A 26,127-nucleotide genomic window follows, 5' to 3' on the forward strand; every position below is an offset into this window, starting at 1 on the left:
ATAACCCAAAAACAATAGAACGAGCTCTGAGACGTGGAATCTCTGTAGACCGCAATACCTGAACCTATCCTAAACACAACTAAAGGCAGCTGTGGATTGCGCCTGACACTACCTATGCAACTCGGCACAGCCTGAGGAACTGACTAGCCTGAAGATAGAAATACAAGCCTGACTTGCCTCAGAGAAATACCCCAAAGGAAAAGGCAGCCCCCCACATATAATGACTGTTAGCAAGATGAAAAGACAAAACGTAGGGATGAAATAGATTCAGCAAAGTGAGGCCCGATATTCTAGATAGAGCGAGGATAGCAAAGAGAACTTTGCAGTCTACAAAAAACCCTAAAGCAAAAAACCACGCAAAGGGGGCAAAAAGACCCACCGTGCCGAACTAACGGCACGGCGGTACACCCTTTGCGTCTCAGAGCTTCCAGCAAAAACGAATAGACAAGCTGGACAGAAAAAACAGCAACAAAAGCAAAGAAGCACTTATCTAAGCAGAGCAGCAGGCCACAGGAAAGATCCAGAAGCTCAGATCCAACACTGGAACATTGACAAGGAGCAAGGAAGACAGAATCAGGTGGAGTTAAATAACAAGGCAGCCAACGAGCTCACCAGAACACGTGAGGGAGGAAGCCCAGAAGCTGCAGTACCACTTGTGACCACAGGAGTGAATTCAGCCACAGAATTCACAACACACATCTCATTTGAAGTCATTTTAAGGTGTCAATATGATATAAAATACCCAAGTGTGACACCATTCTAAAAGCTGCACCCCTCAAGGTGCTTAAAACCACATTCAAGAAGTTTATTAACCCTTCAGGTGTTTCACAGGAATTTTTGGAATGTTTAAATAAAAATTAACATTTAACTTTTTTTCACAAAAAATTTACTTCAGCTCCAATTTGTTTTATTTTACTAAGGGTAGCAGAAGAAAATGGACCACAAAAGTTGTTGTACAATTTGTCCTGAGTGCGCTGATACCCCAAATGTGGGCAGGAACCACTGTTTGGGCGCATGGGAGGGCTCGGAAGGGAAGGAGCGCCATTTGGAATGCAGACTTAGATGGAATGGTCTGCAGGCGTCACATTGCATTTGCAGAGCCCCTAATGTACCTAAACAGTAGAAACCCCCCACAAGTGACCCCATAATGGAAACTAGACCACCCAAGGAACTTATCTAGATGTGTTGTGAGAACTTTGAGCCCCCAAGTGTTTCACTACAGTTTATAACGCAGAGCCGTGAAAATAAAAAAAAAAATGTCCACCTAAAATTATTTTTTAGCCCCCAGTTTTGTATTTTCCCGAGGGTAACAGGAGAAATTGGACCCCAAAAGTTGTTGTGCAATTTGTCCTGAGTGCGCTGATACCCTATATGTGGCAGGGAACCACCGTTTGGGCGCATGGGAGGGCTCGGAAGGGAAGGAGCGCCATTTGGAATGCAGACTTAGATGGAATGGTCTGCAGGCGTCACATTGCATTTGCAGAGCCCCTAATGTACTTAAACAGTAGAAACCCCCGACAAGTGACCCCATATTGGAAACTAGACCCCCCAGGAACTCATCTAGATGTGTTTTGAGAACTTTGAGCCCCCAAGTGTTTCACTACAGTTTATAACGCAGAGTCGTGAAAATAAAAAAATCCTTTTTTTCCCACAAAATTATTTTTTAGCCCCCAGTTTTGTATTTTTCCAAGGGTAACAGGAGAAATTGGACCCCAAAAGTTGTTGTTTAATTTGTCCTGAGTACGCTGATACCCCATATGTTGGGGTAAACTCCTGTTTGGGCACACGGGAGAGCTCGGAAGGGAAGGAGCGCTGTTTTACTTTTTCAACGCAGAATTGGCTGGAATTGAGATCGGACGCCATGTCGCGTTTGGAGAGCCTCTGATGTGCCTAAACAGTGGAAACCCCCAAATTATAACTGAAACCCTAATCCAAACACACCCCTAACCCTAATCCCAACGGTATCCCTATCCACACCTCTTATCCAGACACACCCCTATCCCTAATCCCAACCCTATTCCCAACCGTAAATGTAATCCAAACCCTAACTTTAGCCCCAACCCTAACTGTAGCCTTAACCCTAACTGTAGCCTTAACCCTAGCCCTAACCATAACCCTAGCCCCAACCCTAACCCTAGCCCTAACCATAACCCTAGCCCTAACCCTTACCCTAGCCCTAACCCTAACCCTAGCCCTAGCCCTAACGCTAACCCTAATGGGGAAATGGAAATAAATACATTTTTTAAATGTTTTAATTTTTCCCTAACTAAAGGGGTGATGAAGGGGGGTTTGATTTACTTTTATAGCGGGTTTTTTAGCAGATTTTTATGATTGGCAGCCGTCACACACTGAAAGACGCTTTTTATTGCAAAAAATATTTTTTGCGTTACCACATTTTGAGAGCTATAATTTTTCCATATTTGAGTCAACAGAGTCATGTGAGGTCTTGTTTTTTCCGGGACGAGATGACATTTTTATTGGTAACATTTTCGGGCACGTGACATTTTTTGATCGCTTTTTATTCCGATTTTTGTGAGGCAGAATGACCAAAAACCAGCTATTCATGAATTTTTTTGGGGGGAGGCGTTTATACCGTTCCGCGTTTGGTAAAATTGATAAAGCAGTTTTATTCTTCAGGTCAGTATGATTACAGCGATACCTCATTTATATAATTTTGTTATGTTTTGGCGCTTTTATACGATAAAAACTATTTTATAGAAAAAATTATTATTTTTGCATCGCTTTATTCTGAGGACTATAACTTTTTTATTTTTTTGCTGATGATGCTGTATTGCAGCTTGTTTTTTGCGGGACAAGATGACGCTTTCAGTCGTACCATGGTTATTTATGTCCGTCTTTTTGATCACGTGTTATTCCACTTTTTGTTTGGTGGTATAATAATAAAGAACTGTTTTTTGCCTCGTTTTTTTTTTTTCCTTACGGTTTTTACTGAAGGGGTTAATTAGTGGGCCAGTTTTATAGATTGGGTCGCTACGGACGCGGCGATACTAAATATGTGTACTTTTATTGTTTGTTTTTTTATTTAGATAAAGAAATGTATTTATGGGAATAATATATATTTTTTTTCTTTATTTAGTATTTTTTTTTTTTTTTTTTTTACACATGTGGAAATTTTTTTTTAACTTTTTTACTTTGTCCAAGGGTGGGGACATCACAGATCGTTGATCTGACAGTTTGCACAGCACTCTGTCAGATCAATGATCTGTCTGAGAGCTATGCAGGCTTACCAAGCGCCTGCTCCCTGCAGGACCCGGATGCCGCGGCCATCTTGGATCCGGGCCTGCTACAGGGAGGGAGGTAGGGAGACCCTCGCAGCAATGCGATCACATCGTGTTGCTGCGGGGGTGCACGATGCTTCCCTATACCGCTGGCACACCGCGATCATGTTTGACCGTGGTGTGCTGGGGGTTAATGTGCTGGGGGCGGTCCGTGACTGCTCCTGGCACATAGTGCCGGATGTCAGCTGCGATAGGCAGTTGACACCCGGCCGCGATCAGCCGCGCTCCCCCTGTGAGCGCGGCCGATCGCCCTGGACGTACTATTCCGCCCTTGGGAATTTAGGCCCACCCCACATGGACGGAATAGTACGTCCAATGGCAGAAAGGGGTTAAAATGTAAAAAATGATGATTTTTTTGTTGTTGCCTAAAACGCAAAGGAAATGTGTCATCTTTAACTTCAGGCCTTCTACAGATCATACATCTTCAACTTGCTTAACTGTTCACAATACAAGCAATTCTGACCAGGGGTGCCCAAACTTTTACATGCCACTGTATGTAATTTTCTGATAACATATTGCCTTTAACTTTTCAGCAGTATAATTTTGCAGTTCATATAACTCTTTTATTATTAGCTCTTTTTAAAATGGAGAGATTTGTTTTATGCTATTCGCCATGATGTAAAAAAAAAATCAATACCAATACGGTATATAAATATATATTTTTTAACTGTTTTAATGTTGAAAAAGTAGAACTTTTTTTTTAAAATTAGACTATTTAAATAGCCATTCCCATGCACTTAGTAATAGTATGTCGCTCGGATATGCGATCACTTAATGATCGCCGTGATATGACTTCTGGGACCAATACAAGTGAATTAAGCGAGGCCGCGCACGTCTAGTCATAGGCATATCACATTCGGTCTCGGAGCCGGCACTGGAGAATCCTGACAGGACCCAGTGCACGTGATGTGAGGATTCGCATGTCCGCAGTCACTAAGAGTGACTGCACACTTCTATGATAAACCTGGACAACGCCATTAAGGGGTTTCAGCGCTGAATCATTCTCAGGATGGGTGAGGGTCACAAGGGGTCACTCACTAAGATGACAATATCAATTAAGGGGAATCTATCAGCAGGGTTTTCCTAAGAAGTCTGAGATCAGCCTGAGGTAGGGGTTAAAAAACACAGAATTCATCAGTGTCACTTATTTATTTACAGTGAAAGTTTTATCACCTGGTGATTAGCATTATCTAGACACACTTGCTAGTCCGACTTTGCCACCTCCTACGATAAGCAGCTCACTTTCAATAGACTGTGTACATGTGGGCCGGGTTAGCTTTCTCAGCTCAGCTTCATGCTTAATGTAAGAACTCTGAATGTGTCACAACTGCAGCACCAAGTAAACAAAGTGATACATAATTGGATTCAGGGCATCTTTGCCTACATTATGTTGCTCTCAGATGAGGTAGCAAAAACCTGCTGACAGATTCCCTTTAATTCCCAGTAGGAAATCCAAATTGCTAATATAATACAAATGCTAAGGTGTTTCAGAGAAAAACATAGTTCAATAGCTGTCGGGGACCAAGCTATATGGGAGACTATGTGCCAGGTGGGACCTCTGGGGCTTCCCTCCACCTGTTGTCTTCGAGTAACAGGTCTCTATCTATAGATGCTTTCAGGGAGAGATCTGTCAGTCAATGGCAGCATGTGGGGAGAAGCCACCAAGTGGGGAGAAGCCAATGGGAAGACTAGTCTGACAGGTGGGTCCCCGGTCCGACTAGTCTTCCTAGCGGTTCTTTCCCTAGCAGCTACTATTTTCTTCTGAAACACCGCAGCTCATCAGAATTAAACATATATAGCTGAAATCATACAATCAGTGCCTGGTACATGCTGCCTGTGGCTCGGGCAGAATGTATCAGCTGTCAGGTTCCTTTTAAGTGGTTCACACATCTACACTGGGTATTGCTTATAACACTGAATAAAATCTTATTTTTCTGAGTGTATTCTTCTTTTAAAGTATTTTTCATTTTGATGGTATTGTTTAAACAACTAGTAGAAATTGAACCCGAAGAGATTAAAGCGTTTTCACAACTCCACTGATAACAACTTCCTGTATATCTGTTGTGAATGAGTGGTAAATTGTTTCCCATCATCCAACAGAGAAACATAACGTAATTATAAAGAGAGAAATTGTATGATATAATCTTTCAGATAAAATTACAAAGCTGAATAGAACGGTTACTAACTGCGTTGATACTTTCGCCCGAATGTAGTTTCATTGGCTGGGAACTCTGCTGCTTGACCGTAAGATTTCCCAAGAGGAGTTCGCTTGGCGCTAGCATATATTGATTCTTTCTTCTCCAATAATTTTTGTTGGAACAGTGTTTTTAAGGGCGCATTTATTAAGGAGCCAGCCTAAATGGTGCAAGAAATGGAAGGATAATCTTATCACAGAACTATGTAACCAATGAAGAAGGATACAAACAAAATGAAAATGCAGGATTGCAATTGAATATCAAGATAATGAAATTATTACGCACAGAGAAAAATAAAAAAATAAAACAAAAATGAATAGATACAGCAGCTACTCACACTCAGTGAAGGGCGGGTGCTCACGCCATGGATGATAGCATTTTCCTTCCTAGGGTCATTGGCTTTGCCATAAAATACGGTTGGCACACCAGGATTGGGGCGTCTTGAGTTAAGAAACTTCAGTACAACAGGAGGAGTAGTAGGCTAAAACCAAACAAAGTATTTAACAGAAGATCTAGTAAAGCAAAACAATTCTAAAAAGGCAACAACGAAACCAACAATAACACTGAGATAGTAATGAGCTTCCCCGCACAATGTTTTGTTATAAACCACCATTTTGCACTTTAATTCTTTTATGAAGATTTACACATCTCCATGATAACAGATGACAAACACATTGTTACCCGCCTGGTTCAGCTCCAGCTTCGGATTAGGTTTCCTCCTTCCCCGGAGCCAGCTACCACTGCTGCAGGGCGCATGCAGTTACCATGTTAACCTGGCATGCAGCTCTCGTGTCAAAAAGACCTTATAGGCCGGCCATGAATATTCGGGTAAGTCAGTGTTCTCACTGCTACAATGTTCCAGGACTCACATGACAAATCAGCACTGCTTAACTGGTGGGGTCTGCTGTATATCTACCAAAGTAAGTCTCCTGGTAAACTCATCTCACAGGACAAAGGAAGCACTGCTTCACTCATCTCTGCTATCCATTTAATTGGCTCTGCTGTTCTAATAGGCCCATTCCTCATACACAGCTCTGCCATTCCTCCATCATGTTGCCGTCCTGCATGCCCAGTTCTGCTATTCCATGCCTAAAATGCCATTCAGTCAATCCAGCTCTGCTGTTCTACATTCAAAGTGCCATCCGCACATTCATCTCTGCTATTCCTTTTCCTAAGATGCCGTCCAAACCATTCCGCTTTGCTGTTCCATGTAACTCAAGAGACTGTCCAACATATCCAGCCCGGTTGATTTTCACTGAGTCAACGCTTCTGGCCTGTGCTGCTCCTCCAAACCCACAACATTGAGAATGTCATGTCGGACGCTATTCACACTAGGGCGTCCGACAGACAGCGATAATTCCATTTACGTCCACTATACGCTCAGTGGCGCCGGCTAGACTTTATCCAGGTTTCTTGGGGTTAATTTAGTTGGTAATCAGGTTGGAGGTTGGGTTACGCCCATGGCCTTTAAATAGTCTTGCTGGACTTTGGGCGTCGCCGATTATAGCTTGTACCTTGTGCCTAGTGATTCCGGTCTGGAGTGGTGGTTTTGGAGTAGGAATATCGTATCTGGTGTTGTATTATCCTTTGTTATATTTCTCCTTCCTATATTTGTATTTGTGTTGCCCTGTGCACATTATCGTATTTTCCTGTGTGCTTGCGGCGTGGTGCATTTTTAGTTTTCCCTGTCTGTGCTTTCTGTGGGGGATTGGTGTGTGGTCTCTTCAAGGGGTGGCGGGTGGTGGTTTCATCATAGGGCTGAAACAGGAGTTAGGGCCAGGCCTGGCGGCCCAGACAAGCACACCATCAGTGTAAATTCTGGGAGAGGGACAGACAGGTTTTCCCCTAGTCTGAGGGATAACGCGGGGGCCCGGGTAACCAGCCTTAGTCTCTCTTGGCAGCCCCGTGACAGAGAAGCCACCTCACCAGGTAAACCATAACGCCTATATAGTCTAGTGCTGCAGACATCCTCTCTTCAATCTCTCCCATACTTGTTGCTAACATACATTTGGTAGGAGGGCAAGATAGACACAGCTGGAAGGGTTTACGACTGCAGAATTAGACTACATAAGGTTTGCTTCTAGTCTGAAACACTTGAGGCACGCAGGTCAACATAGGAGCAAAAGTTGCCTCATTTTTTATTTTTTTTTAGAAACATGGTACCACTACATGGGCAGTGCTGATCTTATAAACAATCTAGACATTACAGCAGCATTCTTATAGGGGAGGTGTGCTGTATGTAGGAGTTCAATAATGAAGAGGGGCTTCTGTTGATTAATTTAACTATAAGAACTAGTTTGCGTTGTTATGCATAGTTTAAAGGCTGGGAGGAGAGCACGAGGCCAGGTATGAAGACTATAGGAAGGATATCAGAGAAGTTTTCAGTTTCCCGAACATTAAAAAATGCCCGAGCATGGGCAAAAAAATATATATATTCACCAGTCAATCCCCTTCATTCAGGTGTCAAGTCACCACTAGTCTCCAAGACTTTTCTCCTGGCGTAGACAATATGTCAAGCCTTCAACCAATCAAAGCCTCGGCAGTGAATAACACATCACATTTATGAATACATAGCCAATAACATCCAATTCTGATCATAAGGACGTGTGACCGCTGCAGCCAGTGACTAACTGCACAGGTCAAAAAAGAATGTTGGAAACAGGCAGGATGCCCAGAAGCGGTTCAGAGGGAAATCAGTAGGTGTGAATGTATTACTTAAATTATGCTGGGGTATTTATTTAAAAAAAAAAAAAAGTGTTGGACAAGTCCGGTAAGTCATTAGTGTCTCTTTATTCAGAGTTCTAAATTATATACAAAGCAATTAATAAAAGCTGTCATTCAAGATCACATTATCAACGATTAATTGTACATCCATGGCTACATTGAAAACATTGTGCATCATAGCACCCCTCTCTGAAATCTGACATCAGGTATGGAGAGAGCTGGAGTATGTTAGGTGGACCAGTTCGCGAGACAAGCGCTTGATGCGCAGAAATGATTCCATTCTTATTAATAGGATATGCGCATGGATGTTCATCATCTCATCTACCTGTCTATCATGTCTGATGTCAGATTAGTTAGAAGAGAGGACCAGAGCATAATCCCTTTAAGTCATTCAGTCTTGTAGCTATAACACCATACCATGTAAACTGAGAACTACACAGTGAACTCAGACTAGCACATAAATATTAAGAGGAAATACAGCCAGAAAAGTTTATTAAAGGTTTTTTTGGGGAGGGACTTAATTATTGATATGCTAGGAATGGGCACTTGAAGTTTGAATGGAGAGGGTCTGACCTCCTGAACCACTCCAATCAGTACAATCAAAGGGGTCAAAGTAGTCTTGCAAGCACCATGTTCCCACTCATACAAGGGGCTGTACACCAAACTAGAGCTCAGAACCATTCAAGTCAATGGATCCTGCTACTTTATTAGAAGCCGCAGTCATTATGGGTAGGCTGTTTTGCCAATCTAGCAATGAAGGGGGACAGTGATTGCAGGATGGTGCCCCTTTTTATGTGCTGATTTGGGGAGGGTTTCACAAGGTCGACCCCCACTGATCCAAAACTGATTGTTTATACTATATATGAAATGATTACTGGTTATTTCTTACCCTAGTGTTAACTTCAGTTAGACAGTTTGACACTCTTTCTCCAGTAGGGAACAGCTTTCCAGCCTAAAAGACGAAGAACAAGACTGTAGGTATAAAAAGGTCAAAATGTTATGATCTCCCAGTTATTATGTAATTTACAGAATATTGAAAGTTATCCCTTCTCATTAGGACAGGGAATAACCTATTGATCCCGGATTCTCCTTGCGATCCTGATATAAGGGTTCATGAACCCGGGAAACAGGCTCTGCAGATGCCCATCTTGAATGGAGCAGAGATGTAAATGCTCAGCCTCCGCTCCATTCATTGTCTATGGGACTGCTGGAAATAGTTGAGGGCTGTGGATAACTTACCACATTTTGAATAACCCTTTTGGTGTCACATACAGACGATTGAAAAAAAATAAAGTGGAAATGAGAGCTGAGAGCTGATATGGAGACCAGTATACAGTGGACGAGTACTGGCGAGGACTTGGAGCATTTTGCCGGCCATAGGGTTGTGATAACCACAATCAAATAGTTCAGGAAATACCACCATTACCAATTATTATGGTTCGACCTGAAGCGATACACTCAGTGTTCACCACGCTTGGAGGATCGGAGAGTCTGTAACCACCCCAGAGTACCACACAAAGGCTAAGGCCACTACAGAAAGTATGCAGGCCATATGGCCTAAAGTTGCAAAAGACCAGGCCTCAGCTCCAACCTATCTGGTCAGGCTGGACACAGACCAAAAATGATCTCATTGTGCCCAGTTATCAACCCAAAGAAGCTGCGATGAATTTCTCAGAAGCACTAAGCAGTGTTATGCTGAGGGACAGTAAAGGATTTTGGGCATTGACTTCATTCTGGGAGCCCAATGGAGATGTACAGGTAGCCCCAGTGATGACTTTGTCTGGTAGTTGCTTGGCCCAGGCTGAAGGGGGTCTAAAAGAAGAGGAAGGAATTCCGAGGATACTTGAGAAATTCCAGTGATCTGGAAGCTGGAGAAGCTACAAAATTGTGCTTGTTGCACCATCAGTTCAAACGTAAGTAGTTTGAAACTCCTTAAGCAGCTCCTGCCAGCAAACCTAAGGTCCAATAATCCAGGAATCTTTAAAAATAGATGAAGACTTTATAGTCTACAGCTGACCAAGCCTCTTGTTCAGGACAAGAAGGACGGCCTCTATTTACTGTAGCTGAATGGCTGAACTGTTATCTTGTATTGTTACGCCCTTTTCTGCTAGATTACAGGCGCTAAAGTGGTTGGTGGGTCCTACACCCTCAGCTATGGACTGAGCCATTTCCAGAACTAACACTGCACTTTATGGACTGTGTTTCTGTCCAATGGCAATATTAAATTTGGTTTTGAAAAGAATCTAATATTGACAAGGGGTGATTGGGACAAGCCGATTATAGCTGCCGTAGGCAACATGGCTGTATGCTCATGCCCACTGCTTTTTTCACGCTGCATAAACTGACCTGCACGTCATTTTTCAAATCCACAACTTGTCAGTTTCTCTAGTGGGTATGCTCAGATTTATGCGCAGAATTTCTTAATTGAATTGCATTAGATGCAGAAAATCCAAAGGTAAAAATGCATGTAATCCGAACATGACTGTATCAATAAAGTTTTGTCAAAGCAAAACACAAAGAAGTATCCAAAACAAAGCAGCTTTATTTAAAACATTAGATACCAAAAAGAGTAAAAAAAAACAGAGCTCCAAAAACTAGAAAAAAATTCATGTAAAAAACGCAAGTAACCTAAGGCCACGTGCACACGTTAAGTGTTTAGTTTGGTATTTGAGTTTTTTACATCAATATTTATAAGCCAAAACCAGGAGTGAAACAATCAGAGGAAAAGTAAAATGGAAACACGTCACCACTTCTGTATTTTTTACCCACTCTTGGTTTGTTTTTGCTTAAAAATATTCTCAACATTTATGGAAGTCTTGAACCTCATATTCCTCAAAATTAATATCAAGTGAATTCTTGAACACGACAGAGAATGTCATAAGAATGAAATAAATCAATGCATGATATGAAGCTGGTTTTTATAACATGACTACTTTAAACTGAACATAATAAAGTGAATTTGGATAAGGCTTCCCCTTTAAATGTCAGTACAAAATTACAAGTAAGTGTCAGAAAATCACAGATTTGATGTTTTCGCGCAAATGGATATAACACAAATATCACAAAAAGCAAAGAATCTCCATTTTTCTTTGTCTCTTTTTCTGCTGGTATAGATAGTTTACAATGAGTAGGTATGAAAGGTTTTTCAGTCTGCACAGCAGTGTACGCCCCAGGCGCATACAACTCAAAATAGTAACACTCTATAAATGATTCATCAATTAAATGTAACAGAGAAAGTGACCGCTGATGGGTGACATTTATCAACCTTATCTCCTTTACTTTGTCTGCAGCAGGGACTGAATTTTCAGAGTAATTTGCTCCTTTTGTGACTTTTGCTTTGTTCTGGTGTTGAAGGCAATGTCTTGTTGCTTCAGTTTCATAAAACAAAACGATGTACTTTCAAGTGGAATATGTACAGTGCCTTGTGAAAGTATTCGGCTCCCTGGAACTTTTCAACCTTTTCCCACATATCATGCTTCAAACATAAAGATACCAAATGTAAACTTTTGGTGAACAAACAACAACAAGTGGAATGAAATTGTGAAGTTGAATGAAATGTATTGGTTATTTTAAATTTTTGTGCAAATTCAAAAACTGAAAAGTGGGGCATGCAATATTATTCGGCCCCTTTAACTTAATACTTTGTTGCGCCACCTTTTGCTGTGATTACAGCTGCAAGTCGCTTGGGGTATGTCTCTATGGCCGGCGTCACACTTGCGAGTTTTACGGACGTAAGAGCGCAGAAACTACGTCCGTAAAACTCGCAAAAAATACGGCACAATTATTCTCTATGCCCCTGCTCCTATCTGCCGTATTTTACTGATCAGTATTATACGGCTTTCTACGGCCGTACAAAATCGCAGCATGCTGCGTTTGTCAACGTACTGCGCAAGAAATACGCCAATGAAAGTCTATGGAAGCGTGAAAAATACGGATTACACACGGACAAGCAGTGTGACTTGCGAGAAATACGCAGCGCTGTTAGAGAGAAAAGCCGGTAATTCAGTGCGGTGTACAGTAAAATCACACTGACAGCTTACAGTAGAATAGGTAGAATAAATGTGTACACATAGAATAGGTATATATATATATATATATATGTCAGTGAGACACATATATGTATATATATTATTTATTCCAGCGCTATACAGCTTGAAAGCCGGTAATTCAATTACCGGCTTTTTCTTTCTCCTTCCTAAAACCCGACATGATTTGAGACATGGTTTACATACAGTAAACCATGTCTTCTCTCCATTTTTTTTGCAGATTCCACACTACTAATGTCAGTAGTGTGTATCTGCAAAATTTGGCCGTTCTAGCTCTTAAAATAAAGGGTTAAATGGCGGAAAAAATTGGCGTGGGCTCCCGCGCAATTTTCTCCGCCAGAGTAGTAAAGCCAGTGACTGAGGGCAGATATTAATAGCCTGGAGAGGGTCCATGGTTATTGGCCCCCCCCTGGCTAAAAATATCTGCCCCCAGCCACCCCAGAAAAGGCACATCTGGAAGATGCGCCTATTCTGGCACTTGGCCACTCTCTTCCCATTCCCGTGTAGCGGTGGGATATGGGGTAATGAAGGGTTAATGCCACCTTGCTATTGTAAGGTGACATTAAGCCTAATTAATAATGGAGAGGCGTCAATTATGACACCTATCCATTATTAATCCAATTGTAGTAAAGGGTTAAATAAAACACAAACACTATTTAAAATTATTTTAATGAAATAAAAACAATGGTTGTTGGAGTATTTTATTCTACGCCCAATCCAGTCACTGAAGACCCTCGTTCTGTGAAAGAAAAACATAATAAACCAACAATATACTTACCCTCCGCAGATCTGTAACGTCCAACGATGTAAATCCTTCTGAAGGGGTTAAAACATTTTGCAGCAAGGAGCTTTGCTAATGCAGGCTGCTCCTCGCTGCAAAACCCCGGGGAATGAGGCTAAATATAGATCAATGAGCTATATTTAGCTTCATTTGCGGTGAGGCGCCCTCTGCTGGATGTTCATAGATCGTGGGAACTTTCCTAGAAAGCCTGGGAGCCTGGGAGATCTGTAACGTCCAACGATGTAAATCCTTCTGAAGGGGTTAAAACATTTTGCAGCAAGGAGCTTTGCTAATGCAGGCTGCTCCTCGCTGCAAAACCCCGGGGAATGAGGCTAAATATAGATCAATGAGCTATATTTAGCTTCATTTGCGGTGAGGCGCCGTCTGCTGGATGTTCATAGATCGTGGGAACTTTCCTAGAAAGCTCCCAGGCTTTCTAGGAAAGTTCCCACGATCTATGAACATCCAGCAGAGGGCGCCTCACCGCAAATGAAGCTAAATATAGCTCATTGATCTATATTTAGCCTCATTCCCCGGGGTTTTGCAGCGAGGAGCAGCCTGCATTAGCAAAGCTCCTTGCTGCAAAATGTTTTAACCCCTTCAGAAGGATTTACATTGTTGGACGTTACAGATCTGCGGAGGGTAAGTATATTGTTGGTTCATTATGTTTTTTCTTTCACAGAACGAGGGTCTTCAGTGACTGGATTGGGCGTAGAATAAAATAATCCAACAACCATTGTTTTTATTTCATTAAAATAATTTTAAATAATGTGTTTTATGTAACCCTTTACTACAATTGGATTAATAATGGATAGGTGTCATAATTGACGCCTCTCCATTATTAATTAGGCTTAATGTCACCTTACAATAGCAAGGTGGCATTAACCCTTCATTACCCCATATCCCACCGCTACACGGGAATGGGAAGAGAGTGGCCAAGTGCCAGAATAGGCGCATCTTCCAGATGTGCCTTTTCTGGGGTGGCTGGGGGCAGATATTTTTAGCCAGGGGGGGGCCAATAACCATGGACCCTCTCCAGGCTATTAATATCTGCCCTCAGTCACTGGCTTTACTACTCTGGCGGAGAAAATTGCGCGGGAGCCCACGCCAATTTTTTCCGCCATTTAACCCTTTATTTTAAGAGCTAGAACGGCCAAATTTTGCAGATACACACTACTGACATTAGTAGTGTGGAATCTGCAAAAAAAATGGAGAGAAGACATGGTTTACTGTATGTAAACCATGTCTCAAATCATGTCGGGTTTTAGGAAGGAGAAAGAAAAAGCCGGTAATTGAATTACCGGCTTTCAAGCTGTATAGCGCTGGAAAAAATATTAATATATATACATATATGTGTCTAATGACATTATATATATATATATATATATATATATATATATATATAGACAGTATATATATATTTTTTTTTCTTTTTGGGACACATGGATCATTTCTATAGCGGTATGTTGGTTTTGCAAGCCTGCGAGAAAACCACGCAGTACGGATGCCATACGGATTACATACGGAGGATGCCATGCGCAAAAAACGCTGACACATCCTGCCTACGGAGGAGCTGCGGACCACTATTTTCGGGACATTTCAGCGTATTACGGCCGTAATATACGGACCGTATTTTCATACGCTGAGTGTGAAGCCGGCCTATCAGTTTTGTACATCGAGAGACTGAAATTCTTGCCCATTCTTCCTTGGCAAACAGCTTGAGCTCAGTGAGGTTTGATGGAGATCATTTGTGAACCGCAGTTTTCAGCTCTTTCCACAGATTCTCGATTGGATTGAGGTCTGGACTTTGACTTGGCCATTCTAACACCTGGATACGTTTATTTGTGAACCATTCCATTGTAGATTTTGCTTTCTGTTTGGGATCATTGTCTATTTGGAAGACAAATCTCAGTCCCAGTCTTAGGTCTTTTGCAGACTAAAACAGGTTTTCTTCAAGAATGGTCCTGTATTTGGCTCCATCCATCTTCCCATCAATTTTAACAATTTCCTGGCCTTGGCACCATCCACCCCTTACTAAGCATTTGTGAAACACGTGTATTGGATGTGTTTGGTTGTTGAACTGACATATCTTGCTACTTCAGCATCTACTCCATTTTACTCTTGGCTTCAGCGAATCCTTTGTTTGGCACTCCATGGTGATCTGCTTCTCTTCTCATGTTTACTTCAAACCCGGATAACCCCTCTAATTCTGTACTATCGTTACATATTTTGCCTGCTGTGTTAAAGATACATTATATAAATGTATTTTTAACCCCTTTACTCCCGAGGGTGTGGTTTGCACGTTAATGACCACACCAATTTATACAATTCTGACCACTGTCCCTTTATGAGATAATAACTCTGGAACGCTTCAATGGATCCCGGAGATTGGTCTTTCATGACATATTGTACTTCATGATAACGGTAAAAATTCATTGATATGACTTGTGTTTATTTGTGAAAAAATGGAAATTTGGTGAAAACTTTGAATTTTCATGCCCTTAAATGCAAAATAGTTAATTAATAACATTTCCCACATGTCTACTTAACATCAGCACAAATTTGGAACCAAAAATTTTTTGTTAGGGAGTTATAAGGGTTATAAGTTGACCAGCAATTTCTCATTTTTACAACACCATTTTGCTTTAGGGACCACATCACATGTGAAGTCACTTTGAGGGGTCTATATGATAGAAGATACCCAAATGTGACACCATTCTACTAACTGCACCCCTCAAGGTGCTCAAAACCACATTCAAGTTTATTAACCCTTCAGGTGCTTCACAGAAATTTTTTGAATGAGGAAAATGTAACTTTCTTTCCCCAAAAAATTAATTCAGATCCAATTTTTTTTATTTTGACACGGGTGACAGGAAAAAATGGACCCCAAAATTTGTTGTGCAATTTCTCCCGAGTATGCCGATATCCCATATGATGGAGAAAACCACAGTTTGGGCACACAACAGGGCTCGGAAGAGAAGGAACACCATTTTGATTTTGAATGCAAAATTTGCTGCAACAATTGGCAGACGCCATGTCGTGTTTGGAGAGCTTCTGATGTGCTTAAACAGTGAAAATCCCCCACAAGTGAAACCATTTTGGAAACTAGACGCCTCAGGGAACTGGTCTAGATGAGTGGTGAGCATATTGAACCCTCAGGTCCTTCACAGAAGTTTATAACATTGAGCCGTAAAAATTAAAAAAATCTAATTTTCCCCATAAATATGTTTTCACCACAAAATATTGCATTTTCATAAGGGTAACAGGAGAAATTGCACCATTCAATTTGTTATGCAATTTCTCCTGAGTAAGCCAATACCCCATATGAGGGAGAAAAACACTGGGCGCACCACAGGGCTCAGAAGGGAAGGAGCGTCATTTGACTTTTGAATGTAAAATTTCCTGGAATCATTAGCGCATATTATGTCCCGTTTGGAGAGCCCCTAATGTGCCTAAACAGTGGAAACCCCCACAAGTGACCCCATTTTGGACAATAGACCACTCAAGGAATGTATTTAGATGCATGGTAAGCACCTTGAACCCCCAGTTGCTTCACACAAGTTTATAATGTTGAGCCATGAAAATAATAAAATCAAATTTTCCTCACAAAAATGTTGTTTTAGCCCCATATTTTTAATTTTTCTAAGGGCTAATAAGACATTTTTTGCAACACACTGAGGTCCATTTTTTCATGAGTGCGTCAACATGCAATCGGGAAATATTTTTTAGGCACAGTGCAAAGCTCAGAAGGCAAGGAGCGCCAGATTTTACTGTTATGGTTTGAAAGTACCGTGACCCACTGGGAGAGCCCATGAGGTGTCAGAGCAGCAGAACCCCTCATAAGTGACCCCATTTTACAAACTACACCTCTCAGTGAATTCATCTAGGGGTGCAGTGATAATATTGACAGCACAGGTGTGTCACAGAATTCTATACCATTAAGCAGTGAAGAGAAAATAAGTACCGTATTTTTCGGACTACAAGATGCACTTTTTTCCCCCCAAAATAGTGAGGAAAATTGGGGGTGCATCTTATAGTTCGAACGCAGGCTTACCGGTTAGTTGCGGCAGTGGTGTGGCGGCAGCTGAGGCGCGGTGGGCGGTACGGCGTGTACCTGTGCAGGCTCCCTTCCTCAGGTGGGATGATGCCACGGCTCGGTATCCAAGGCGAGCAGCAGAGCCGGGTGAATCACGGGTTTCTCGGTGGTGGCAGCCATCTTCCTGAGGCCGCACGTGTGCAGATTGAGTTCTCTGCTTCCCGGGGCTTCAGGAAAATGGCTGCGGGAGGCTGCGCGTGCGCAGATTGAGATCATGGTGGCCATTTTCCTGAAGCCGAGTTCGCAGATTGAGATCTCGGCTTCAGGAAAATGGCTGCTGCAATCTCCATCTGCCCACACACTGCTTCCCGCGGTCATTTTCCTGAAGCCCCGGGAAGCAGAGTACTCAATCTACGCACGCGTGGCCTCCGGAAGATGGCTGCCACCACCAAGAAACCTGTGATTAACCCGGCTCTGCTGCTCGTCTTGGTTCCCGGGCTGCGGCGTCACCCTACCTGAGGAAGGAACTCTGCTCAGGTGTATGCCGTACCGCCCACCGCACCTCAGCATCACCGCACCTCTGCCGCCGCCACACCACTGCTGCAACCCCCCGTGGACACCAGGTGGTGTCGCCCACCTTAGTAGAAAGTGACCCTGCTCAGGTGCACGCAGTACCACCCACCGCGCCTCAGCATCACCGCACCTCTGCCGCCACCATGCCTCCTGTGACCCTGCTGTACCACCGCCAGCTCTCAGGTAAGATACCTTAAATTCGAACAATAAGATGGACCCCCATATTATAAAAATCTTTTTTTCTGCTATTTCCACCTCAAAGGGGTGCGTCTTATGGTCTGGTGCATCTTATAGTCCAAAAAATAAGGTACATTTTTACCAGCAAAATTTAGTTTTAGCCCCAGATTTTACATTTTCACACAAGAAGTGGGTAAAAATGGCACCAAAATTTGTCCCGAAGTTTCTACTGAACGTGGCAATACCCCATATGTGGCTGTATAGTACTACTAAGCCATATGGACAGCATGGTGGCTCAGTGGATAGCTCTGCATCCTTGCAGTGCTGGAGTCCTGGGTTCAAATCCCACCAAGGACAAGGACAACATCTGCAAGGAGTTTGTATGTTCTCCCTGTGTTTGCGTGGATTTCCTCCGGGTACTCCGGTTTCCTCCCACATGCCAAAGACATACTGTGGAATATGTTAGCGCTATATAATTTAAAAAAAATAGATACGGAGAGACTCGGGAGGAACAGAGTGCTATTTGCCTCCAGGACTGCAGATTTTCCTAGACTAGTTTGCGGACTCTATATACAGATTCCCTAACTGCTAGAAGAGCAGAATACTCCCTCCAGTGACCACATTTTGGAAAGTATACCCTTTGGGAAATTATCTACAGGTGTAGTACTGATTTTGACTCCATGGGTATTTTCCAGAAACAAGAAGCAATGAATGTTGGCAAGTGAAAATTGCAAACTGCTGTTGTAGTGAGCAATACGCTGTAGTGACCAGTACGTTGCAGTCACCAGTATGTTATGCCCAGCCCAGGGGCGGGCTGGGCCGGGTGGCCGGAATGCATTTGCCTCCCGCACTGGAGCCTAAACAGCTGCACAGGGCCACTGGAGGACCAGCAGTGCAGTATGTGATGAGCAGGCCCAGGGGGGGAAGGACAAGCAGCGTACACCTGTGGCTGGAGCCATGGCCGGGAGCAGCGTGGGGCACGAGGAGAGGTGAGGAGAGTGTTTTTTTTAAATATATCAGTGAGTGATAACTGGATTGTGGGGCTATTGGGGGGGGCTGTATTAAATTCTATAGGGGCTGTGCTGTATTACATTCTATTGGGGCTGGCTGCATTACATTCTATGGGGGCTGGCTGCATTACATTCTATGGGGGCTGGCTACATTACATTCTATGGGGGGCTGGCTGCATTACATTCTATGGGGGTTGGCTGCATTATATTCTATGGGGGCTGGCTGCATTACATTCTATGGGGGCTGTGATGTATTACATTTTATGGGGGCTGGCTGCATTACATTCTATGGGGCTGGCTGCATTACATTCTATGGGGGCTGGCTGCATTACATTCTATGGGGGCTGTGCTGCATTACATTCTATGGGGGTTGTGCTGCATTACATTCTATGGGGGCTGTGCTGAATTACATTCTATGGGGGCTGTGCTGTATTACATTCTATGGGGCTGTGCTGTATTACATTCTATGGGGGCTGGCTGCATTACATTCTATGGGGGCTGGCTGCATTACATTCTATGGGGAGCTGGCTGCATTACATTCTATGGGGGCTGGCTGCATTACAATCTCTGGGGGCTGGCTGCATTACATTCTATGGGGCTGGCTGCATTACATTCTATGGGGGGCTGGCTGCATTACATTCTATGGGGGGCTGGCTGCATTACATTCTATGGGGGGCTGTGTTATGATCCGGTGACCTTGAAGCCGCATGGAACTTTCTCTGGAGTTGGTGTAAACTGTACTGACCGCAAATCCTGAACTTAACACCGCAACTAGAAGTAGCCGTGGGGTGTGCCTAACAAATCCTAGACACCTCAACACAGCCGGAGGACTAAATACCCCTATAGATGGAAATAGGAATTCTACCTTGCCTCAGAGCAGAACCCCAAAGGATAGGCAGCCCCCCACAAATATTGACTGTGAGTAGTAGAGGAAAAGACACACGCAGGCAGGAAACAGGATTTAGCAAAAGAGGCCACTCTAGCTAATATAGGAAAGGATTGGACAGAATACTAAGCGGTCAGTATTAAAATCCTTCCAAAAATATCCACAGCAGAAAATACAAAAATTCCACCATCTAACTAAAGATGTGGAGCGTATATCTGCAACTCCAGAGAATCCAACAAGACTGAGTAAAAACTGACACAGTCTAAGCTGGACAAGAGAAAACAAATAAATAGCACAGAATTATTAAGCACACAGCATGTGTGCCACAGAAACAAAAACAAGACACTTATCTTTGCTGAATTGGCAGCAAGGCAGGAGGAACCAGACAAAGATCCAAAACCTCCCAGAACCATGGACAACTGGCAAGGACTAATGAATCCTGCACACCTAAATACCCCAGTCAGAACTGCAATCAGCAGAAACACCTTACCAGGACTGCAACTCAGGGACAACTGCATTACCACCTACAACCACTGGAGGGAACCCAAAAGCAGAATTCACAACAGGGCTGTATTACATTCTATGGGGTGCTGTATTATATTCTATGTAGGGGCTACATTATACTTTATGGGGGGCTGCATTATTCTCTATGAGGGGGCTGCCATATATTATATATGCAGGGGCTGCATTATATTCTCTGGGGGGTTACATTATACTCAGGGGGCTACAATATATTTTGTGGGGTGGCTGCATTATACTCTGGGGTGGCATCATTATACTATATGTGGGCTGCATTATACTGTATCAAGGACTATGGGGAATACATTATACTGTATGAAGAACTATGGGGTGCATTATACTATGGGAAGTGAATTGTGCTACATGGATGACAATGGCAGGGCATTATACTGTATGGAGCACTATGAGGAATGTATTATACTATTTGGAGGACTGAGGAGTGTATTATACTATATGGAGGAATTGCAGTGTATTTTAATATATGGAGGACTGTGAGGAGTGTATTATACTATATGGAGGACTGAGGAGTGTATTATACTATATGGAGGACTGTGGAGTGTATTATACTACATAAAGGACTATGAGGAGTGTATTCTACTATATGGAAGACTGAGGAGTGTATTATACTATATGGAGGACTGAGGTGCATATCTATAATATAACGCTGGGAGCGTCACTCTGTCCGAAGCCTTTATAGACTGCGCAGGCGCAAGCGCCGGCGCAGTCTGGGCCTCACAGAGTGACGCTCCCGGGAGATCGCGGTGTGCGTTCAGTGTGAACGCATACCGCGATCTTCCGGGAGCATCACTCTGTGAGGCCCAGACTGCGCCGGCGCTTGCGCCTGCGCAGTCTATAAAGGAGGACTGAGGTGCACATCTATAATATAACGCTGGGAGCGTCACTCTGTCCGAAGCCTTTATAGACTGCGCAGGCGCAAGCGCCGGCGCAGTCTGGGCCTCACAGAGTGACGCTCCCGGGAGATCGCGGTATGCGTTCACACTGAACGCACACCGCGATCTCCAACAGAGAAGCAGGGACCGCCAGGAGGGTGAGTATCGGCCATACTCACCTGTCCTGCGTTCCACCGCTGAGCGCCGTCATCTTCCCGGTCTTCGGCCTGTGACCTTCAGTTCAGAGGGCGCGATGACGCGCTTAATGCGCGCTGGCGCCGCCCTCTGACTGAACAGTCACAGCCAGGAGACCGGGAAGATGACGGCGCGCAGTGCTGGAACGGGACAGACAGGGGAGTATAGTAAGTGCTGGGGGGCCTGAGCTGGCGGCGATACCGGCAGCTGACCCCCACAGCGCGCCGGTGTCCCCGCCTGCTCAGGCCCCCGGATGGGTGCAGCACATGACAGGATGGGGACACTGGATGGAGACGCAAGATGGTTGCAGCACATACCAGGATGGGGACGCAGGATGGGGACGCAGGATGGTTGCAGCACATACCAGGATGGGGACGCAGGATGGTTGCAGCACATACCAGGATGGGGACGCAGGATGGGGACGCAGGATGGTTGCAGCACATACCAGGATGGGGACGCAGGATGGTTGCAGCACATACCAGGATGGGGACGCAGGATGGTTGCAGCACATACCAGGATGGGGACGCTGGATGGAGACGCAGGATGGTTGCAGCACATACCAGGATGTGGACGCAGGATGGTTGCAACACATACCAGGATGGGGACGCAGGATGGGGACGCAGGATGGGGACGCAGGATGGTTGCAGCACATACCAGGATGGGGACGCAGGATGGGGACGCAGGATGGTTGCAGCACATACCAGGATGGGGACGCTGGATGGAGAGGCAGGATGGTTGCAGCACATACCAGGATGGGGACGCAGGATGTTTGCAGCACATACCAGGATGGGGACGCAGGATGGGGACGCAGGATAGTTGCAGCACATACCAGGATGGGGACGCAGGATGATTGCAGCACATACCAGGATGGGGACGCTGGATGGAGACGCAGGATGGTTGCAGCACATACCAGGATGGGGACGCAGGATGGGGACGCAGGATGGTTGCAGCACATACCAGGATGGGGACGCAGGATGGGGACGCAGGATGGTTGCAGCACATACCAGGATGGGGACGCAGGATGGTTGCAGCACATACCAGGATGGGGACGCTGGATGGAGACGCAGGATGGCTGCAGCACATACCAGGATGGGGACGCAGGATGGGGATGCAGGATGGTTGCAGCACATACCAGGATGGGGACGCAGGATGGGGACGCAGGATGGTTGCAGCACATACCAGGATGGGGACGCAGGATGGTTGCAGCATATACCAGGATGGGGACGCTGGATGGAGACGCAGGATGGTTGCAGCACATACCAGGATGGGGACGCAGGATGGGGACGCAGGATGGTTGCAGCACATACCAGGATGGGGACGCAGGATGGGGACGCAGGATGGGTGCAGCACATACCAGGATGGGGATGCAGGATGGGTGCAGCACATGACAGGATGGGGACGCAGGATGGGTGCAGCACATGACAGAATGGGGACGCAGGATGGGTGCAGCACATGACAGGATGGGGACGCAGGATGGGTGCAGCACATACCAGGATGGGGATGCAGGATGGGTGCAGCACATGACAGGATAGGGACGCAGGATGGGTGCAGCATATACCAGGATGGGGACGCAGGATGGGTGCAGCACATGACAGGATGGGGACGCAGGATGGGTGCAGCACATGGCAGGATGGGGACGCAGGATGGGTGCAGCACATGACAGGATGGGGCGCAGGATGGGTGCAGCACATGACAGGATGGGGACGCAGGATGGGTGCAGCACATGACAGGATGGGGACGCAGGATAGGTGCAGCACATGACAGGATGGGGGCGCAGGATGGGTGCAGCACATGACAGGATGGGGACGCAGGATGGGGACCCAGGATGGGTGCAGCACATACCAGGATGGGGACGCAGGATGGGTGCAGCACATGACAGGATGGGGGCGCAGGATGGGTGCAGCACATGACAGGATGGGGACGCAGGATGGGTGCAGTACATGACAGGATGGGGACGCAGGATGGGTGCAGCACATGACAGGATGGGGGCGCAGGATGGGTGCAGCACATGACAGGATGGGGGTGCAGGATGGGTGCAGCACATGACAGGATGGGGACGCAGGATGGGTGCAGTACAGTCATGGACAAAAATTTTGAGAATGAGACAAATATTAATTTTTCCAAAGTCTACTGCTTCATTTTTTTCTAATGGCAATTTGCATATATTCCTGAATGTCAGAGTGATCAGCTTAACAGCAATTACTGTACTTGCAAAGTCAATATTTGCCCAGAAAATGAACTTTAACCCCCAAAACCCCCAAAACACATTTCAACATCATTGCAGTCCTGCCTTAAAAGGAGCAGCTAACATCGTTTTAGTGATTGATCCATTAACACAGGTGTGGGTGTTGATGAGGACAGGGCTGGCGATCAATCAGTCATGATTAAGTAAGAATGACATCTCTGGACACTTTAAAAGGAGGCTGGTGCTTGAAATCATTGTTTCTCTTCAGTTAATCATGGTTATCTCTAAAGAAACATGTGCAGCCATCATTGTACTGCACAAAAATGGCCTAACAGGGAAGAGTATCGCAGCTACAAAGATTGCACCTCAGTCAACAATCTATCTCATCATCAAGAACTTCAAGGAGATAGCTTCCATTGTTGTCAAAAAGGCTCCAGGGCGCCCAAGAAAGACCAGCAAGCGCCAGGACCGTATCTTAAAACTATTTCAGGTGCGGGATCGGACTACCAGCAGTGCCGAGCTTGCTCAGGAATGGCAGCAGGCTGGTGTGAGTGCTTCTGCATGCACTGTGAGGCGGAGACTCTTAGAGCAAGGCCTGGTTTCAAGGAGGGCAGCAAATAAGCCACTTCTCTCCAGAAAAAAACATCGGGGACCGACTGATATTCTGCAAAAGGTACAGGGAGTGGACTGCTGAGGACTGGGGCAAAGTCATTTTCTCTGATGAATCCCCTTTTCGATTGTTCGGGACATCTGGAAAACAGCTTATTCGGAGAAGAAGAGGTGAGCGATACCACCAGTCTTGTCTCATGCCAACTGTAAAGCATCCTGAAACCATTCATGTGTGGGGTTGCTTCTCAGCCAAGGGAATCGGCTCACTCACAGTCTTGCCTAAAAACACAGCCATGAATAAAGAATGGTACCAGAATGTCCTCCAAGAGCAACTTCTCCCAACCGTCCAAGAGCAGTTTGGTGCCCAACAATGCCTTTTCCAGCATGATGGAGCACCTTGCCATAAAGCAAAGGTGATAACTAAATGGCTCATGGAACAAAACATGGAGATTTTGGGTCCATGGCCTGGAAACTCCCCAGATCTTAATCCCATTGAGAACTTGTGGTCAATCATCAAGAGACGGGTGGACAAACAAAAACCAACAAATTGTGGCAAAATGCAAGCATTGATTATGCAAGAATGGACTGCTATCAGTCAGGATTTGGTCCAGAAGTTGATTGAGAGCATGCCAGGGAGAATTGATTGCAGAGGTCTTGAAGAAGAAGGGTCAACACTGCAAATATAGACTTGCTGCATTAACTCATTCTAACTGTCAATATAACCTATTGGTACTCATAATATGATTGCAATTATATTTCTGTATGTGATATAAACATCAGACAAACACTAATAAAAACCAGAGGGCAGCAGATCATGTGAAAATATAATTTTGGTGTCATTCTCAAAACTTTTGGTCATGACTGTACATGACAGGATGGGGACGCAGGATGGGTGCAGCACATGACAGGATGGGGACGCAGGATGGAGCAGCACATGACAGGATGGGGACGCAGGATGGGTGTAGCACATACCAGGATGGGGACGCAGGATGGGTGCAGCACATGACAAGATGGGGGCGCAGGATGGGTGCAGCACATGACAGGATGGGGACGCAGGATGGGTGCAGCACATGACAGGATGGGGACGCAGGATGGGTGCAGCACATGACAGGCTGGGGGCGCAGGATGGGTGCAGCACATGACAGGATGGGGACGCAGGATGGAGCAGCACATGACAGGATGGGGACGCAGGATGGGTGCAGCACATGACAGGATGGGGACGCAGGATGGAGCAGCACATGACAGGATGGGGACGCAGGATGGAGCAGCACATACCAGGATGGAGACCATATACCAATATAAATGCTCGCCACCCGGGCGTAGAACGGGTTCAATAGCTAGTTATAATATATGGAGGACTATCATCGAGTGATTGGATTGTTTATGTGGGAACAGAAATCTTTGTTCTCAGCAGCACATCGCCGGTGTAAACTGTAGTTGTGCTGCTGATAACATGATACTGTATGGGGTAAATTGATCTAATTGTGATTGTTCTGTTCCCTTCATTCTTTCTCAGTTGATGTAAAGAGGCCGGGAAACAAGCGAACGACTTCAGTATTGTCGACCACACTCGTTTAGCGGCCTGAGATCAGCGCATGTAAATACAGCTGAAATGCTTTGCAGAGAGACCAGGCAAGGATGATGACAGTTGTAGTTAGCACCCGGTGCCTGGGAATAGCGCTAACTCTACTGCTTTTCCCAGCCGCCAGGGCATTAAATTTTGGTATGTGTAATGATTTTTAGGGTTGATGTCAGCTGCGTAATGTCAGCTGCTATCAATCCCTGGTGTAAGTAATGGAGAAGTGTCTATCAGACATCCCCACTAATAGCCCAGACCTGGCGAGACCCAGCGACTCTGAAGGGCGGTGACGGTAGTAACAATACCGCTCTTCACAGTCGCCGAGCTCAGCGCAAGACCTGGAATATCTGAAGAGCGGTGACGTTACTGATGTGGGTGAGTGTGTGTGGGTGGGTGTGTTTTCCTGGGTGTGTGCGCATTTTC

General features: G+C 44.9%; 1 protein-coding gene across 1 annotated transcript in view; it reads right to left on the minus strand.

Moving 5' to 3' along the window:
- Window positions 1-26,127, minus strand: part of EFHB (EF-hand domain family member B) — a 90,414-nt gene that overhangs the window by 49,127 nt on the left and 15,160 nt on the right. Inside the window, exons 2-4 of the mRNA XM_069729972.1 lie at window positions 9,108-9,170; window positions 5,832-5,975; window positions 5,486-5,654 (exon numbers count right to left, since the gene is read on the minus strand). Coding sequence (XP_069586073.1) covers window positions 5,486-5,654; window positions 5,832-5,975; window positions 9,108-9,170 — 376 coding nt within the window. The remainder of the gene's footprint in view (window positions 1-5,485; window positions 5,655-5,831; window positions 5,976-9,107; window positions 9,171-26,127) is intronic.

The sequence above is a fragment of the Ranitomeya imitator genome, chromosome 6 (genome assembly GCF_032444005.1).
Source record: "Ranitomeya imitator isolate aRanImi1 chromosome 6, aRanImi1.pri, whole genome shotgun sequence".
Lineage (NCBI taxonomy): Eukaryota > Metazoa > Chordata > Amphibia > Anura > Dendrobatidae > Ranitomeya > Ranitomeya imitator.